We start from the raw sequence: 19,920 nt of genomic DNA, 5'->3' as shown, positions 1-19,920 counted from the left end.
TGTTTCATTTGATTGTCTTTGATTTGTTGAAGTAGGCCAACAATGAAGTGTGGGCCACCATTCCATCCATGCCACATTATCTGAATTTCTTTGAATTTTCTTTTTAACTAGTTCTATAATCATTGAGCCAACTAAATGGAGACAACCTATTAGTGCTGATTAATGAAAGTTTGCACCGTAAAATAAAGAATAAGGAGGAGGAAGTACAATTATTTTTTTGTGTAAGAGTGTGAGCGTGAGACCTTTCAGGACTTCAGAGCTATTGCAAAGTAAAAATGTAAACCACAGAAGGAATTCTAAAAAAAACAATCCAAAGGAAAAATGTTTTGCAATTTGACGCTCCGCCCACCCAGTGCATATCGGTTGGTGGAAAAAACAAGGAAATGGGACGTACCCGGTAGCAGTGACTTTTTTCAATAAAGTCTGTTGTTTGTGGCGTAAACATTGCTACAAGAACAGAGGAGTGCAGTAAACCTATCAGGATACACCCGTCTATCAATAGAGGTAAGCTTCTATTGCGCATCATTCTTCGCTGGCGGCCATATTTTCATATCTCACGTGTTGATTTTACCTAATTCCATTTTTTATGAGTTTGTCGCTCAGTTCCAGGCACGTGCAGAGAGGGGGTGCTATAGGGGCTTGAGCACCCGCCCCTTTCCTGATGGGTGCCCAAAGTGCCCTTTTGATAAGGCAACTTTTAAAAATATATATATATATATATATATATTTTTTATGTGTGTGTGCGTGCGGAGTCCTGTCTGTGCCCCTCAACAATAATATTTAACTATTAATCACAGTTTTGCTAAATAAAAGGATCTGGCTTGCATCAGTCACATGATCACTATTAACCAATGATCGCCCTTGACGGCAGAACGCGCTGGTTACGAGCCGGGAACGAGCTCACAAGGAGCACGCGCATTTGTTGCGGTCTGGAGCTGTAGGAGAAACACAAGTTAACTCAGAGACACAGACTGATGCGACAAAACCAGTAAGTAGGTGTACAGCGTACACTGTAGTGTATAGCACACAGGAGTATTAGCTTATTACGTACACGTTGGTAAGTTGTCTTGTGGCAACTGACGAACTGAAACAAACGAGCGTGCTGTGTGTGCAACAGCGCGACAAACATTACCTGTCCTTTTATTAACTGCACAAGTAGTGCTGGTCATAGCTGCTGGCTACCTGGGTGTCATGGGTCTGTAGCTCTGTCACCGTTTTAGGGAACATATTTAGTTTTAAAGTAAGTTTCCGGGCTTTTCCTGCCTTTCTGGAGGGATTATATTTCACTAAAAAACGATCTAATATGCATGTCCACATAATAATTATAATATATTAAAAACACACGCTGTATTTTAAAGAACATACATTAAGAAGCAGATTATATTAGATTTATATTTTAAATAAGACAAAATTTGGATTTTACAGCAGTAAAATGATTGTATCTCTACAGTTTAAAAATGTAATAAGCTTTGCCCCTGCACAGAGTGGATAGTGAAACAAATGGAATCATCATAGATACATTATTTCATATTTATTACTTCCCCCTCCTCATTGCTTTATTATTGTAGCTCTAGTAATAAATAATAATGTAAGGATTCTGGATCAGCACCATGATGCCCATAGTATATACAGTATTCTGAAGAAGGTCTAAAATGTCACTGTGTGTGCGTGCATGTGTGTGTTTTATTTAGATGGATTTTTAAAAAAAATATTACTCATGATATAACATTGTCCAGACATGCCTGGTAACGACATGAGGAGGAAACAGCAGGAGCTGTGTGAGGCTACTAAAGGCAGTGCTATAACATTTTTCTGTCATCATTTTATTATAGATTAAGTGCAAGAGTTGTTAGGTGTGGATAATTAAATTATAGTTTATTGCAATAGCAAGTTGTGCCTTGTTCTCACATAGCAAGTGGAGAGTGATATATGAAATGATGGGATGGAAGGAAGAAGAGAAGCAAAGAGTGATTCACAGGCAGAGCCTAAATTATTTCTCACAGTTTTTTGTTGCATTATGGTTCCAAGCGCTGTCACCAATCTTTGCATTTTGTTATTATCTCATGACACTTGTTTAATCAGCTACCATCTCTCCTATGGAATTTTTAATGAATACAGTCTCAGATCAACACAGCCCTGCCCTTCCCATATTAGATTCTTGATGAATGTGTGTTGTTGTTATTCAGCCTGGTTCAATGTGCCCCTTTTTAACTTTGAGCACCCGCCCCTTTAAACCTCTCTGCACGGCCCTGCTCAGTTCATTGTCACGTCATTGGTTGCTTTTTCAGTTTTCATTACTGCCTTTTAACAAATGTTTTCGGATCCCAGACAAAACAGTTTCAAAACTATTCAGTGGCACAAAACTGCATAATTTTGTGTGTAGTGAAAAAGAACTATTGCCTTAGATTCTGAAAGTGTCACGTACTAGCAGGTAGGTGCACAGTCACTCTGTCACAATAACAAAGAGATGCCATTAATTGTCTGCACAGAAAACGCCTCCGACTGGAAGTTATCAGAGCGTAGAAGTCCCCGGTGTTCCTGCTTAACTGGTTTTGGTGTTTTCTGATGGCGTTTTCCAACATTTCACTGCGTGGTAACGTAATCCAGATGTTTCTAGTGGCATCTAATGCGAATCTTTGTAGATGCCAAGATTCAATTTTTGCAATGTTTCAATGTTTCAGAGTTCTAATATGCAGATGTGGCGTTAGAAATAAACAGCAGTACTGAGAGCGCACTCAGCATTAAAATAAAATAAAAAAAACTCACATTGTGTGTAAAATGAGAAGAAATTTTCTGCACAAAGAAGTATTTCTTTATTTCAAAGTATTCGTGTCACTATCAAATTCTGTTCGCTATAGATCTTTAATCATCTTCACCTGATTAAATCTCTTAATGTATTGAGCGGAATCCATTAGAAGTGTCATGTGAGCAGTAAAGCGCCAGCCACCCCCTTTTTTATGAGCGCGCACAGAACAACCGCGGTCAAGTGAACCATCATTTGTGCGTCGGGGTGAAACCAGCTGCCTCTTATCCTACCGTGAAGCGTTGGATATCTTCTTGTTCGCTAATCGAGACACCCACACAAACGCACAGAGGAAGTTAAGAGAAATAAAGCTCCAGGACCATTGTTTTCCCCAGTGAAGTTTTCATTTATTTTTCTTTTCACTTTCGCTGGTAATGTGCTTCTTACTTCACAATTCAATGGAATCTTCAATGTGACCGCAACAACACTCAGTTTCATCTCAATCAACTGCAAAATTCCTGAGAAGTTAAAAGACAGTTACTCAAATTCAACCAGGGCTGTAGCTATAGATTATTAATCTATCGATTATTCCATTGAGTAATCGGATAAGAAATACTTTGTCGTATTAATGAGAAATAATAAATATCGTAAAGAAAAAGAAAATACGTGTCTATCAAAATGAGCTGCTCACTGTTTTCTATTAGAAATTGCATTTTTCTTTTCGTTTCAATCCGTCATGTTTCATTTGTCAGTCTCTTTCTCCCCCAACTAATGGCTCTGCCTCTTTGCTCATTCTGTGCGTAAACAGACTCCAGCTCCACTTTAAACTGTGCCTGCACCATCAAAAATATTTTATTTATTTATCCGCCATTTTTCAAGTGGTCTTAACCTTTTGATCAGGACTGTGTCATATTCAAAAATTGGCACACATGTAGCGGAGTAACCCAGAGGAGTAATCAACTGAGGATTTCATGTCAAGGATGATTTTAATTAATTTTTATGTGATGTTATATTTGATTGAATATGTTGAATTAGACCAGAAATGTCGTTAGATTTCTCCAGAATTATGCAGTGGAATGAGGAAAAAAAACCCTGCACACGTTAGTGTGAGTGTTCAAGAAGAAAAATCCAATTTCATTTAACTGTCATGTATAATTTTAAATACATTTTTAACATGATGTTGACACATTACTTTGAAATGTTTTTTCAGTTGAGTAGTTGTCCTTTAATTTCTTGGGTGTTTAAGCAGTTTAAGATCCAACTTCTAGAGTAAGTGAACCAGAGTAGAAATATGTTGAAAGTATCATGTCAACTGTGAAGGATGGCTTTTAATGAATTTTGGAATATGATGGAATAATTGAGTGATTGTGTTGAATTTGAACATACTTGCCCTCTAACTTCTCAGAAATTTTGCTGACTAAACCAAAACAACGCAGGGTTTTGTCATGTAAAAATGTATTAGTGTAACTCTATTAATTCCAGTGTTTTTAGGCAGAAACGTGTGAAACCTGCACTTCCAACGTCTTATTATGTTGTCATGTGACTCTGCTGGTTTTCGAGCAGCTAGTTTGCTCTGCTCCTGGTGAATTTCTGATCATTCTTGAAATGATCTGGTGTTGTTTATAAACTGAACTTTCCCACAATTTGAGGCATTCAGAAAATACTGGTTGAGGCTATGTGGATGAATATTCATACAGGCCAAACAGGGCAGTTTCCTGGACTTTTAGAACCGAGAACAAAGCACTGATGCTCACACAATATCAGTGTGAAAAACTAGTGAAGAAAATATGGTACATTGTTCCAGGATGCATAGAGGAGGTATTTCCTGCATGTCCTACCAGGAGGACGTCTTAGGGCTAACCCCACAGATGCTGGACAGATTGCATTTCTGGGTTGGATGGTTGTGTCATAAATACAACATAAATAATATGTATTTGATATTCTTGAAAACTCACTTTGTGTTCAGATGATAGTAAATAAGCTTTTGAGTAAACTACATTGAATAAAAGTGCAAGTAACAGAAAAATAAACATTTTTGTTTTACAATTAATTAACATGTTTTTATAACTTTGCAAAATGAATGATATTTTGTACATTATGTGTAACATCAGATTTCTGTATGCTTGCATGACAACCTTAGGGTAGTAATATAGATGCTTTCACAATGATTTGTATGTATATGATGTGATTCCATAAGCAAAGTCTGTGTGGCTACAATTAACCATTAAATCTGAGATATTCATGCTGTTTTTAAGCTCGGTGAGGTCGATCACAGGAAGAAGATAACAAGAGTGAAAGTAATGGTTGGTTCCAACTTGGATTTTTGAGAGGAGGTCCTGCTGTCGTTGTTAGTTATTGTCATCAGAGGAACACAAAAAAAAAAAAAAAAAATCTGCAACCTTCCCTGTGGTCAACAACAAACACACATTTTGCCCCTATCATGGACTAAACCAATCAGAGATAGTCAGGGGCGGGACCTCTCTGATTGGCCGTGGTCCAGTTGAAAGTGCAGGTGGAAGTGGGAGGTGAGTAGCTTGAATAAAGCCATATTAATTCATTAAATCCTGAATGGACTTTTAAATATAACTGTGTTTGGCCAGAAACGCCAGATTCTCAGATTAAAGCTCACAAAACCATTTCAACAACAACCAAACAGCAGATGAGAGCAGGTACACGCATTCCACACAAAGACGTAAACACAGAACGGACCGACGCATCAGAATCAACTTTGTCTTTCTCGGGCGGCCCGTAGACGGACACGCTGTCAGAGCTTAGCGATCCTGATGCGTCCGGTCCGCGCTGTGATTAAGTCTTTTTGAGCTGATTCTGAGCTGCAGGTTTTGTCTCTCTCCAACCAAAATCCACCGAGCCAGCAGCAAAAGAAGCAGCAAACTGCGCTTCACATTTGATCAATGTCGTCATGAATTTTGCTGTTTTGCTTCCACGACTATTAAAATCACACTTCATGCACAGCTGGCTCTCTCTCTATCTCTCTCTGTACTTCAAGAACAGTTTTATTCATTCGTTTATTGCCCACCAGTCTACCGTTGTTTACAGCGCTGTTGGCTGCTGTCTTTTTCTTTTTTTCACTTAAATGACCTCGGACAAGAAAGCCTATTTTTTTCTGTTGTTCAATACTGAAGAAATTTAAACTTTATATGCAGAACATTGTAGAATATTTTTAAGGTTATCTGCTATAAAAAGCCAGACCAGGAAAATCTCCTTCATGTTTTTCTGTGTTTTATTCTCAGTTACTTTCACACAAAGGCATCTGCTGTGATGTTCACAATTCTGAAGAAGTCAGTACTGATAAATGATCAGAATTATAATATTTCTGACTGTCTGAGGCTAAGTTGAATCGAATCGGGACTTTGAAAACCGGAATCGAATGGATTATAGAAATCAGTGATGATACCCAGCCCTAGTGAGCAGCCTAGGCGACAGAAGTGGATGTAGCTGTAATAGGAAAAGAACTATTGCTAACTTTTCTGTTAAGTTAAGGCCTGATCCTTCTGAAATTCATAGCCAGTGCTCTGACACGGTGTCATCAATCTTTGAATGCTGAAAAAGCACAGTGTATCCAGAAAAACACATTATATTATATAAATTATTATAAAATTTGTGTGCGCCTAACTTTTGTGCCGGTACGCCTAACTTTTTAAAGTTAGGCATACCGGTACGCCCATGGCAAAAAGTTAGTCTAGAGCCCTGTAGCTAAAGAATGTCTGAAATGTAGAGCACCTATGAATGTTATTTCAACACTAAGTCCTCAGATGTTTCTGTTTCACAGGTACAATGATGAACCGCTGTGGTCTGCTAACTCTCCAGAAGGAACCAGGTACTGACAGAAAGTAAAGGGGCTTCTGTTTACTCTCCAGCCTCTTTTCATTCATCTAAAATTCAAATGTAATGACTTTTTTATTTGTAGTGGCTCATAATAATAAATGATTATTTCCCCATGACTGAGACAATACTCAACAAACCCATTTCAATAGCTGGATGGTCATTTTCTCTTTAGGTTATCAACATGAAAATTGCATTGAGGTTCATGGCCATTTTCACCTTCTGCTGACCAAAGTATACATAAGAAAATCTTGTGCTTCTCCCACACCCACTGGTGAAAAGTTCTGGATGGCATCAAGCTTAATCTGTGAAGTTGATCATATGCATCTTGGACAGTAGTGTACTGCTGCATATGGCTACGATTAATGCAGAGTATATCCCTGTGATACAAAAGCACAGAAGAAAAATGATGGATACAAGAAACAACCAAAAATAAATAAATCAATAATAATATAAATAAACTTTGCAACACTGTTGGACAGTCATGTTTAAGTACCAGCTTGGTTTAATGGCTAACTTTTGTGTGGCTGAAATGTAACACAAGAAACAACCATTTTTAAAACATGTGCATGGTTTATGTATTTATGATTGTTCTGTTTCTTTTAGTTCCTCTGAAGAGCATTGAGGTGGAGCTGGAGGTGAGGGACCATGTGGCTACAGTGGTCTCCACCCTGAACTACGAGAATAAGGAGAACAAACCATTAGAGGCTGTTGTTGTCTTCCCTCTGCCTGGAGACGCTGCTGTCTGTCATTTCAGTGCTAAGATCGGACAGACACAGATTGTAGCTGAGGTGAAGGAGAAACAGAAGGTGAGCTGGACAGTAAATATAACCTGATTATAAGTAAGATTCAAAATAATAATAAACACAGTGAATGTCACTGACATGTGCCACCTGTCCTTCAGGCTCGTGAGGAGTATGATGATGCTCTGAGCTCTGGTCAGCAGGCCTTCCTATTGGAGGAGAGTGATCAGAGTCCAGATATATTCTCTCTGAGTGTGGGCAGTCTGCCTCCAGGAGAGAGCGCCTCCATCAGGTTAGAGTACGTGACTGAGCTGGCTGTGCAGGCTGATGATGGTCTGAGGTTCTGTCTGCCTGCTGTGCTCAACCCTCGATACCAGCCTCAGGGTAGGAAAATCATCCAACACTTATTAATTTAGTTAAATATTTATCACAAAACAATCATGCTTGTAACAAGCATGAGTCTCAGTAAAAAATGTACCACAGTGATTTGCAACTATCTCTAATGTCAAGTACAGGTAGTGAAGGTGCAGGAGTTCAGGTGACTTCTGTTCCAGCCTCTCTGGTGCCCTACAGTCTGTCTTTCTCTGCCCGAGTGTCCTCTCCTCGTCCAATCTCTAAAGTAGAGTCCAACTGTTCCCTGGACCCTCTCCAGTACCTCAACACTGATCAAACCCAGGCCACGGTAGGTAGAGTGCTGCTGTGTCTGCTCTGTACTTATAACTGAGAACTAAATATGAATGTGTTTGTGGTGTGCAGGTCAAGCTGGCTGCAGGACACAAGTTTGACAGAGATGTTGAACTGCTGATTTATTACAAAGACGCCCACCAGCCCACTGCTGTGGTGGAGGCAGGACAGGCCTCTGCTGAGCGGGGTGAGTGAAAATGAGATTTGCTGTTTTGAAATTTAAAAAAAAAAAAAAAAATCATTATTCGTCTTCTTTAACTCAGTAGTTAAAGATGTTGGAGTAAACAGCAAAAACAATTTTTGGTTATTTTTCTGTCCGTAATATTTTTCAGGCTCTCTGATGGGTGATCCAGTGGTGATGGTGAGTCTGTACCCTGAGTTTCCCCAGTCTGTGACGTCTTCAGTGGCTTCATGTGGAGAGTTTGTGTTGTTAATGGATCGATCTGGAAGTATGAGTAATACTCGCATCAGCAGTGCCAAGGTATCTGTTCTTACAGTCATAAATGTTTCATAGTGTTCCTCTCACACAGTGGACTCACCATCTTTTCCCTGTTCTCTTAAGGATACTCTACTGCTCCTGTTGAAGAGCTTACCAATGGGATGCTATTTTAACATCTATGGTTTTGGGTCCAGATATGAACACATCTTCCCGTAAGGCTCAGATCTGTCAGCCCAACACAATTATTCCTTTCATGTTTTTGTGTCTTTTGTGTTACATGCGTGTGTATTGGTGTCTGTGTGATGGCAGTAAGAGTGTGGAGTACACTCAGCAGACCATGGAAGAGGCCCTGAAGAGCGTTGAGCAGATCCAGGCTAATCTTGGAGGAACAGCGATCCTGGAGCCCCTCAAACATATTTACAGTCAGCCTTGCATTCCCAGTCAGCCTAGACAGGTAACGCACACACTGGCTTGGATCAGTTTCCTCAAGACTTCCTTGAAACTTAACCTTACTTACCGCTTGCCTAACTCTGACGTTAATAAAAGGATTGCGAGGACTGCACAGTGTCTCGTCTTCTGGTTTTACTATACTGGCAGTTAAGTTCTGTTTTTCTGACTGTTTATCTTTTTTCTCTTGTTTTTTTCTTTTTGTTTTCGTCTCGCCTAACTGCTTCTTCTTTCCAGGCCTGGAAGTATTGTGATTCTTGCGTGCGTTTTCCTTTCCTTTCTCTCCTAATTCTTTTAAAGAGCCTCCTTCAGCTGTGTTAGCACTGAGGGGCTGCATTTCCCTTCCCAAGTGGGACATTTTGTTTTCTTAGGATTTCTCCATCTACAAGCACTGATTTGTCCGGTGCCTGGACATTTCTTTTCTAGCCACTGCTCGTCAGCAGTGAGTTTGGTGGGCTGATTCCCCATTGTCACAGAACTGCAGAGCCTTCTCTGGTACACTTGACTCGGGGGTGGTGGCTGACACGCCCTTCTACTCCGCGCGATTCACGGAGCGGTGTCAGTTTTATGAGGCGGAACTCAACCTTTCCCCTTTGTCACCAGTACGTGGGCTTTTGCAGGATACACAAAGATGGAAGTAGTTCAGCAGTTTATTTGTGCTGTAAAATCAACTTACTTCCAAAACACATATAGACATAGACATTCACTCGTTTTTATAATTTGTCACGAAGTACTTTCAGCTACTTCTGAAACCAGTCTAAATTTAGTTCCTTTCGGCGAACTCAACCTATTTCACGTGTTTATTTCTTTAGACCCTTGCGGCGGGTTAGACCTACTGCGTTCTTTATTTATACAAGCTTGTGTGTGTACAAAGGTAACAAAGTTATTCCGGGAACTCAGAGCTGAGGTTCCTCTTCTCTAAGTCTGTTCTCAGAAAACAGGAAGCGGTTAGTTGCTAAATAAGTTTATCACACAAGAGTTTATGTGAAAAGTCATGTAGACATGTGGATTGCTTAGTGATCCATAAAATCCAGCATATTTCATGTAGCTGGATACACTATGTACAATTTTCCTTTGACAAACCTAACTCAGCTCTCAGAACAAGCTGTGGGTTTCTGGGTCTGATGTTATGTCTTCATGTGCCAACTCTCCTCTCTAGCTGTTTGTCTTTACTGATGGAGAGGTGGGAAACACCAAAGAAGTGATAGATCTGGTGAAGAAGAACTCAGATTCCCACAGGTGAAACCACAAACCCACAACTATATCTACACAATACATGTCCTCTGTGTACTTAAAGAAAACTGTTGTATTGCAGGTGTTTCTCTTTTGGGATTGGGGAAGGGGCCAGCTCTGCTCTCATCAATGGGATGGCAAAGGAAGGAGGTGGTCATGCTCAGTTCATCACAGGGACTGACAGGATGCAAGCAAAAGTAAGACATTAAACACAATTAGAAGTCACATTAAACATTGCAGCAGATCCATATTTGTTATATGTATAGGATGTATATTTGGAGAGTTTTTCATTATTTTTCAGGTGATGCAGTCGCTGCGATTTGCTCTGCAGCCGACTGTGGTCGACTTCTCAGTCACATGGGATTTACCAAAGGAAGTGTCTGTCACTGTCCTCTCTCCACCAATCACAGCACTTTTCCAGGGTCAAAGGTCACTGATTTATGCCCAGCTTACTGGACAGGTAAGAGCAGCATCTTCTCGTTTTGTTGTTTAGGTATTTGATGATAGTAATTAACGTGACTTCTGACCCTGTGATTCTGTGTCAGAGCTCAGAGGCAGCAGAGGGCTGTGTGACGGTGAAGTACAGCCTGGCAGGTCATCCCTCTGAGAACCAGCTGCACTTCAGTCTCAGACCTGCAGAGGACACTGGGTAAAACAGAGTTTAATAACAACAGCACCCTTTTGGTTTGGTTTACTTTATTTAAGATGCACAAACATATTACTGTGCATATCTTTGATATTTTTATGACCTGGTTTTACCACATCCTTTTTTTCCATCTATACATCATTAGAAACAATGATGAATTACAGTGTATTTCTATGTTTGATATTCTGACAATAGGGTTTACTCATTTAATATTCCAGTTGCAGCCATGGCTGGACTGGGACAAAAAATCGGCCCGGGCATTTTGACTAGAGACCGGCCCACCAGGATAAAGATTGAAAATGTGATGTCATTCAGGGGTAAAACCGCAAAGGATTCTGGGAACTTGTGGCAAGAGGTACTAGCGCACGCAGGCTTTCAATTGAACTCAGTTACACAGCGATAAAAAGAAACCCAAAAAATGGCAAGAAGCTGTTGTATTATTAACTGCAATAGCCGGTCGCATGACAGCCACGGGAAGCCGACGGGTAAAGAGATTGTTTTTTGTTTTTTATCGGATTACGTCGTTGAAGAGAAATTTTTTAAGCCATGTTTCCGAAGTAAGAGCCGATGGATGGTCTGGATATACCAAATATAACGTCTCAGAACACTCCAGCTCACATGTTAGTCTGCTCCAAGCATTCCCACAAAGGTCAGAGTTTTGTAGTAGTTAATGCGTCATTTTTCTTAACATAATTAGTGATATAGGTTACAAGCAAGTCTGGCGCTGAACAGAAATTGTCGCGCTATGCTCCTTTATTTATTGTGCATAAATAGTGAATTCTCCATCCATCTCCATCCATCTTCATCCGCTTTATCCGAGGCCGGGTCGCGGGGGCAGCAGCCTAAGCAAAGAGGCCCAGACCTCCCTCTCCCCAGCCACCTCCTCCAGTTTATCCGGGGGAACACCAAGGCGTTCCCAGGCCAGCCGAGAGATATAATCTCTCCAGCGTGTCCTGGGTCTGCCCCGGGGCCTCCTCCCGATGGGACATGCCTGGAACACCTCACCCAGGAGGTGCCCAGGGGGCATCCTTGTCAGATGCCCGAACCACCTCAGCTGGCTCCTTTCGATGTGGAGCAGCAGCTGCTCTACTCTGAGCCCCTCCCAGATGGCCAAACTTCTCACCCTATCTCTAAGGGAGAGGCCAGCCACCCTTCGGAGGAAGCTCATTTCTGCCGCTTGTATCCGTGCAGTGAATTGTCCTGACACAATATTGCGTTTCGCTTCTGTTATTATGGTACATTGACAAAAACATATACTTTTATTCACAGGATAAAACAGTTGTTTTGTATCACTAATTGTCCGGTGCGATTACAACATACAATATTATTGTCACTGCTACATTTCTGTGATGCGAACCAGAAATTATTTCCACTACTAATTAATTACCGTTGAGCTCAAAGGTTATATTAATAAACGGTTAACGAATGTGTATTTATGACGACGATTTGTGAGACTGGTAGACTTACCTTTGTTCGTACGATGGTCCTTTCGTTCTACACGGTGCATTTCAAGGTCCTGTACCCATCCGTCGGTAAACTGTACCTGGGCTTGTTGCAGTGACCTGAAGTTACTAAACTTCATGAGTGTATGCACTCACTCCAAGAACCGTATAATTATAAATCTGAGCGTGGTGAAAGTTGGGCAGCACGCTAACGTCTTTTGTCCACTCTGTGTGCTCGTAAGGGTCTGACCCTTTCACTCCTTTGATTTTTTCCTCGTATCTTTTCTTTGACTTTTCATCAAGTCTGTCTTTGTATGGACCGGCATTGTTCTCCTTTTGTTTTGTACATTCCTTTTTTGTGCGGCAAAGAAAAAACAAGAAGGTATTGGAACCGGAGAATGAACATTTTGCGGTGCTGCAAATGCTTGCATTTGATGCGGTACTTGGATTGTTTTGCCACGAGTTCCCAGCATGCAATGCGCGAAAATCACGTGATTGCTAAACAAGGGGGAGGGTGCATCCGGCCTCCTCGGCTGTAATTGGTCCAGCCCAGAGTCGATCATGACCAATTGGCCAATCCAACACCTTTCATTATATATATACCCTTCCTAAAAAAAAAAAAAAAAATCCATCGGCCCATAAAAACAAAAAATCGCCAGCGGCCCACCGGGCAAATGCCCGGTATGCCCGATGGCCACTCCAGCTATGGTTGCAGCCATTATCTGCCCAAAACCAACTGGCTTCATTTCCTGTAGTTCAAATTTCATGATTCAGAAAACACAGGAATAAATGAAGCTGTTTTAACCAAAAATTTAAAGGGTAATTTAACTCTAACATCTAGAACCTTATTATTGCTGAGCTTGATGATGAGTGTCTAAAAAGTAAACATAAGAATGGGGACACGTCATTTCATTAAAATAAAAATAGTAACATTATACATTAAACAATTTCTACACTATACAGTAAACACTTTATAATGTTTAAGAACTAAACTTGATTAACCAAAGTTCATGAATGCATGCATGCATTTCAATGTATGTATGTTTGTATCCTTGAATATATTGGATCACTCTACTGTCTTCAGATAAACTTGGTATGTTATCATTGTGATTCTTTACCAAAGTGGTGGATTAAACTTCACCTCTGTAGGACCCTGAAGAGGATGCAGTGGTATAGACAAAGTTACTGATAAGTTAATCTAGTAAAATGATAGACATTAGAACAGAAGATGTTTTTTTTTTGTGTCATGTCTGCAGATTAACAGTCCACAGGTTGGGTGCTCGTACTCTGATTCGCTCACTGGAGTTGGAGGAGAGAGAGAGTAGAGGACAGCAAGATGGAGAAGTGAAGAAAAAGTTGGTGCGGCTCAGTGTCCAATCAGGAGTGAGCAGTTCTTTCACTGCCTTCATTGCTGTCAACAAAGACAACAGCAGGGTGATCCAAGGACCTCTTGTGCGCAGAAATATTCCGACGCCCAGTGAGTTTATTTTAAATCCCCAAACTAAAACTCTGTGAGCCACAGCTCTGAAGATAAAGATGGCTGAACTTCAATGAGGTGAATGTAATGACTGCTTTAATTGCAGAATAATAGAGTTAATTCTAAATCCTAAAAAACTTAACTTAAAAACAAAGTAGTTAGGTAGTAGTTGCTTGTTTTCCAAAGTGATCTCCAAAGATCAGAAACTAGCAAGAAGTAAAAACCTGAATGAAAGTACAACAAACAATTTTTGCATTTCTTCCTGTCCAATCCGGACCTCATACCCTCACTCTTTTTTTTTCTTCTTTTTTTTTTTTATCTTAAAGTGACACTAAGATTTGGATCAGTATTGCATGGTCATCCTAGAATGAGTAAGTACAAAGCAGAGTTATTGGCGTTGGAAGGTACGTGTGTGCATGGACGTTTGCTGCATCCCTGAGATTTAACACATGTATACCTGCAGCTGAGTGAATGAAAGCAGGGCAGTGATAATGTTAAGAGCAGAGAGACATGGCAGTATCCCCGTATTTTTAAAAAATAGCAATCAGAAGATTTTAGTTTTGAGTATGAAGAGTATTAGAGGAATTATACATTTGTTACTACAAAAGCAAAAACTAATTGTCACACACAACCTGAAGACAAAGGCGGATGAACATGAATAAAAGTACTTCAATGATAACTTGGAGCAGAACATTAGAACCAGTTTAGAGGTTCCTGAAGTCAGAATCCAAAAAGATGCCAGTTAAAGCAAAATGTGGCTTGTTTTCTTCAAAGGGTTTGTTACAAAGAATCAAAAATACTGATAGGAAGAAACTAAACACAGAAGAACAATGAATAATTAAACAATCTGACAAATCAAGCATGGTGATCAAGCTTTGTAAATACTGCAGGGACCATGGAGGTAGGTGAGCAAGCATCCGGACTGACCACATGAAGATCCCATACATTTAATCAGTGTTTAAATAAATGACATGAAAAACGCCCTTTGAAAAAATTCTTATAAAAGATTTTAATCTCATTTTATCCTAGTTGGCTCCCCCATGGAAATGTGTTCAATACCAGATCCGTGTAAGTAAAAGCTGAATGTCAGTGTAACACACATCTGCACATCAGTGCATTTCTAAAAATAAATGTTTTCTGTTTTACTCTGTTTAACTTGAAAATTTTAAATATGAAATGCTCTATGGACAGCATCAGCAGTATTTGCTATCATAGTCATTGTATTGGGCTGTTTATAATGTCTGTACTTTATTTGTTCTTTTTCATTTACTATTATGAAATTGCTGATTCCATGTTTTTCATCTTGATTTCATGGTAGATGGAAAGAAACAAGGTAATCCGCGGCGTGGGGGTAAGTAAAGAGTGAATGACAGAACACCACACATCTGCGCAGTAAAATCACAATCCAGTAATTGTTTTTATTTCTTAATAAAAACCTGAAATCGTTCCCTGCAAGACTGTAAGTACAAGCTGAATGGAAGTTTAAGACAAGCTATCTAAAGTTCTAAAATGAAATGTGGGATGGGTAACTGGTCAAAACAAGTTAAAGGATTTGAAATGTCTCATTTTTATCTACATTTTAATACAGAGTTCATCTTCCGTCCGTGATTCCACCTGTGTGAAAGTCATTTTCTTATTTAGTCATATTTTAAATGTTAAATTGTTATGTCAAATTTAAGATTGTGTTAAAACTGTGATTTCAAATCTGAAACTTGTATTTTTATTTTATTTAACCAGGAATGTCCCGTTGAGATCAAAAACCTCTTTTTCAAGGGAGTCCTGGCCAAGAGGCAGCACATTTCCAAACAAATACATACGAACAAACAAAGTTAAAAAATTACACAAAACAATTACACATTATTGAGGCAGTCTGTAGGCCTTTGAGTTTAGTTTTAAAAACATTTAAAGACAACAGTTCAGTCAATTTCCAGTCTTTCTGTAACAGGTTACGCGAAAAAGGCGCACGGTGGACAAAGGCTTTCTTACCCAACTCTGTGCGGACAAGGGGAACAGACAGCAGCAGCTGATCATTTGAACGCAAGGAGTAAGAACCACTATTTGTCCTTGTGACCAAAGTACAAATATAAGGAGGCAGCGATCCTAGCATAGCTTTATAAATAAAAGTGTACCAATGCCCCTGTCTTCTAATGGCCAAAGAAGGCCATTTTACTCTTAAGTACAAGTCACAGTGATGGGTCAGATATCTACAGTTGGTAATAAACCTCAAGGAAGCATGATACATCCTGTCCAACATTAGAAGACATGAAGAAGAAGCGTTCATATACAGAATGTCACCATAATCTAACACAGATAAAAAGGTTGCAGTGACAAGACGTTTTTTTTACTGCAAAAGAAAAGCACTGTTTATTACGGAAGAAAAAACGTAGTTTAAGTCTCAGTTTCTTTACAAGTCTCTCTATATGTGGTTTGTATTTCCAGCTGCCATGTCTTTGTGGGATTTAGAGAGGATTTAGATCATATGTGTACACGTGGGCCGTAGGAGGTGTTAATGTGTCACTTTATAGTTTGGAACTTTTCAGTTTTTTCTGTAGAAAAGAGTAAAAACTATGAAAGTCCCTTTAAGTCCAATTAATGACAAATTCTTCAGCAAATGTCTTGACCCAACTTTTAAACAATATTTGAACAAATTCAAATATAATATTTTAAATATACTGTTTTTATGTAAACATCATGGTGATGAATGCCTACCTTGCAGTAAAATCTATGTTGGGTACGAAAAAAGCTGACTGTAAGCTCCAAAAAATATTTGTTCTATAAATATGGCTCATATAATACCCACAGAGGAAATTATATGATCCTCAGTATGTGTGTGCGTCATCTCAAATCTACTTGCTGTTTACATTCAGAAGCTATTGTTTGATAAAAACATTAATAATATCAACCTATTTGTGGTATACACATTGAAAAAAATAAAGCTATCTTTTTTTTCTTTCCAGTTTTAGTCTTTCTTCAGTTTCTGTTTAAAACCCTTAATTTGCTGTGTGGAAGCCTTATGTACACTGTTTGTTACATTTTTGCTTTCCTCTGTCATGTAGAATTGTGTTTTCTTATCTATCACCATATTGAGGTCTGGTTTTTGTTTAATCTTTGATTTTCCAGTTGCGTTGCCCAAGCAACTACCCAGAGACCCTTTCATGCACTTAGTCTCCCTCCAGAAGGCGTCTGGTTCCTGGCTGCTTGATCCAGATCTGGCTACTGCACTGGGAAAGACCAGTGAGCAGGTGGAAAAGATCAAACCCAGAACGGTGGGTCAAATTTTGCTGACTAATCATTTTTGTCATAATTTTCATCAATAACCTTTGTGAGGGGAAAAACAAAACACAATAAAAACGAACGCAGGAAGACAAAAACTTGAAATGTATTAACAGTTTCACTGACGAATAAAAACGAGATGAAAATTTTCTAGAGAGACGAAATCCAATCAGAACTTAAGTTGTGTAGGAAGGTGAGACGAATTTGGAAGTGATAAAATCAGAAGGAATCTCCTTGTTAGATTAGTTAGACACCCACAATTTGATCTGCCACCGACAAGCAGGAGGAAACTCCCATGCTCCCTGTTTATCATCAAAACATGATAAAAGTTAAAAACTCGGAAGGAAAAGAAGACCTGGACAGGTTTTGCATGTGATATCAAAGAAAATAAGATGCTTTGTAAACCATTTGGAGCATCTCTTACCAGCAAAAACACATCAAAGCTTTACACTTTACATTAGATTTTAATCAGCTGAATAAACTACATCTACTATAATCTTATAATATTTAGCTGACCACATCTGAATTTAGACGGCTAAATTATAAATAAAAATAAATGTTTAGTAAAACAACTGACTAAAACTAAATCAACATTTTCTCTCAAAGTTAACACTGGCTGTCAATTTACGTAATAACACAAAATGATAATATGAGATTTAAAACAAAATTGATTGGTTAATTTGATCAAAAAAAACATAGGACGCAATTAAAAACATGGGAGTACAATATAACAAACATAACAAAAAGAAGTAAACTAAATGTAGCCCCTGCCTTGCTGCATGAAAACAAATCTGTAAATATTAGAGGATAAAATATTGGTTGTAATGACTCCTAACTATCCACGGAGCTGCACTGCAGAGTGTTTTCTCATCAGTCATCAGTTCTACTGAACACATTTCAGTGCCTTATTTTACTTTATGTTAGCAAAGTTGTAGAAAGTGAGATCATGATTTTCATGTGTTCATTTGATGAATTAGGCCAACAGTGAAGTGTGGGCCACCATTCTGGCTCTGGTCTGGCTTCATGCTTTCAAGGTGGATGCAAAGGATGAGTGGGAGTTTCTGGCTATGAAGGCTGCCTCATGGATCCATGCTCAAAATGGTAGAAACAATGATAATATCAAATCAAGTATTCTTTTAAACACTGTTTGAAACCACAAAAAAAATCAGCCCTGTCCTTATTCATATAATAACTTACGTTTACATTTTAGCGCCATGTGTGTCAGAGTGTGTGGAATCTGGAAATGTCCTGTTGGGTTGCGGCATAAAGAAAGAAGATCTGGGACTCTAGGTTTTCTCGAAGTGGATTCACCTTCAGGATTGGCAAATCATGCCATATGGCTTTTAATTCATTATTGTGCTATTTACCCTACTGTAATTGTTATGTAATCAGAATCGTTTCAAAAAACAAGCAGTTATTATGGCAACTCATTTAAATTGTATGTTTTTATTCCTGTTTTCCATCACCATATGGTGATGTTGTTCATAATTTGTTACTTTTTACTTGTTTTTATACATTCCACTTCATGTTGTTCTTCTGAAAAAGGTTCTAATTCAAAATGCTTGTGTTACAGTCCCAAATCAAAGTTAAGTTTTTATGCCTCTAGACAAAGTCCTAATTTTATCTTATAGCGCTGTTTATATGGTCACCTTGAAATTAAACAATATTGATGACATTTTGTTTCTCTTACAGATTTTTCCTTTTTATCCACAAAATGCTAGCATTGAGCCGATATATGCTAATTGATCAGTTAGGATGATGGAACAACCAGTGGTTTGGTTTTTTTATCTGAAGCAAAGGAAAAAATATACATAGCCAACCCACAGGGCCTGGCTCAAGTCAGCAATTACAAAAGATAGCATTTTTATCATTTAGGGGAAAATGGCACCAGCAGTGTTAGTGGCTAGGTGTGGTTAGGTAAGAAAGAGCCAGTGGGCCCATCACTAAAGCTGTGGGGATCATGGCTTACAATAGGAAAGAGTGCAATGCATGTCATATCAGGTGTGCTGCAGTGTCGCCTGTGTGCCTAACTATTCATTTACCAGAGCAGCAAATTGAATGATTATGTGAACATAATATCTTGCTTTTTCCCCTTTTAAGTTGCAAATACTTTTGAAAACTCTGAAGAAAGCTGAAAACAGTGGAGTGAATGTTTTATTTACAGGTTTTGTCATATTTTGTAATCAGGTTTATCTGTCTGCTTAATGTTTAGATAGAAATGCTATGAAATCTAATGCAACTCAATAAATATATATATATTTCTATAATGTGACAGACTACTAAATGTTTGGGAAAAATTGTGTATGTTGAATAATAAAAGGTATGCACATTAACATTTTAGCACTTAAGCCATATTGTATAGTACAGGCAATATACCCAATTGCCCAGGTCCTCATCTACAAGTAACTAGCACAGTCAGTCTGTGATTCATAGTGTAAACACTGTTACAAGAACAGGGACCTGCAGTAAAACTGTCCAGATAATCTTTCTGGCCCTGCAGGCCAAAAGCACAGAATCTTTTCAGTAAAGTTTTAATAAATGGAGCTAATGGATTGAGCTAATGTTTGCCATGTCCTAGGATAAAGTGTCACATAGTATTGGGTGGGTGCACAGTCACTATGTTACAAGAAGAAATACTGTGAAAAAAGTTTTATAGTAAAGTTTGAACATGTGTAATGTTTGCAGTGAAACTTTAGTTTTCAATAAACTACACACACACACACACACACACACACACACACACACACACACACACACACACACACACACACTATTTCTTTGCACATTCACATCTGCAGCAATGTTTGAACACGAATAGCTCAAAGACCATTAAAGATAATAGCCAGACATTTTCAATGTTCTTTCTTACAAGCCAAACGAGCCTCGCTTGTGAGTGTGTGGTTTCTGCGTAGACTGTGTGGTTGTTGTATTTTTTTTTTTTTTATCTAAC

The 19,920-nt window shown here is 38.9% G+C and overlaps 1 protein-coding gene across 2 annotated transcripts; it reads left to right on the top strand.

The window, feature by feature from the left end:
• Positions 1 to 377: 377 nt before the first annotated feature.
• On the top strand, positions 378 to 18,816 carry LOC120719889 (von Willebrand factor A domain-containing protein 5A-like). 2 transcript variants are annotated; one of them, XM_040009453.1, is made up of 21 exons: positions 378 to 504; positions 6,534 to 6,581; positions 7,193 to 7,395; positions 7,491 to 7,713; positions 7,845 to 8,011; positions 8,086 to 8,200; positions 8,346 to 8,494; positions 8,576 to 8,664; positions 8,762 to 8,906; positions 10,059 to 10,138; positions 10,215 to 10,329; positions 10,434 to 10,592; positions 10,678 to 10,781; positions 13,477 to 13,697; positions 14,024 to 14,068; positions 14,727 to 14,765; positions 15,016 to 15,048; positions 15,643 to 15,741; positions 16,818 to 16,963; positions 17,948 to 18,071; positions 18,181 to 18,816. In XM_040009453.1, exons 2-21 carry the CDS (start codon positions 6,539 to 6,541, stop codon positions 18,258 to 18,260), a joined length of 2,379 nt encoding a protein of 792 aa, XP_039865387.1. In that variant the 5' UTR covers positions 378 to 504; positions 6,534 to 6,538; the 3' UTR covers positions 18,261 to 18,816. The 2 variants fall into 2 exon arrangements, with proteins under 2 accessions (XP_039865387.1, XP_039865388.1); XM_040009454.1 differs by lacking the exon at positions 378 to 504 and adding an exon at positions 805 to 988.
• The last annotated feature ends 1,104 nt before the right edge of the window (positions 18,817 to 19,920 follow it).

The sequence above is a fragment of the Simochromis diagramma genome, unplaced genomic scaffold, assembly GCF_900408965.1.
Source record: "Simochromis diagramma unplaced genomic scaffold, fSimDia1.1 OVJJ01000344.1, whole genome shotgun sequence".
NCBI lineage: Eukaryota > Metazoa > Chordata > Actinopteri > Cichliformes > Cichlidae > Simochromis > Simochromis diagramma.
This window is presented reverse-complemented; position numbering and strand designations above follow the sequence as displayed.

Coding starts and splice junctions, on each gene's coding strand:
- LOC120719889 (XM_040009453.1), top strand. CDS start 6,539: ATGATGAACCGCTGTGGTCTGCTAACTCTCCAGAAGGAACCAG. Junction 8,201..8,345: donor ACAGGCCTCTGCTGAGCGGG/GTGAGTGAAAAT, acceptor AATATTTTTCAG/GCTCTCTGATGGGTGATCCA. Junction 14,069..14,726: donor GCATGGTCATCCTAGAATGA/GTAAGTACAAAG, acceptor ATTTTATCCTAG/TTGGCTCCCCCATGGAAATG.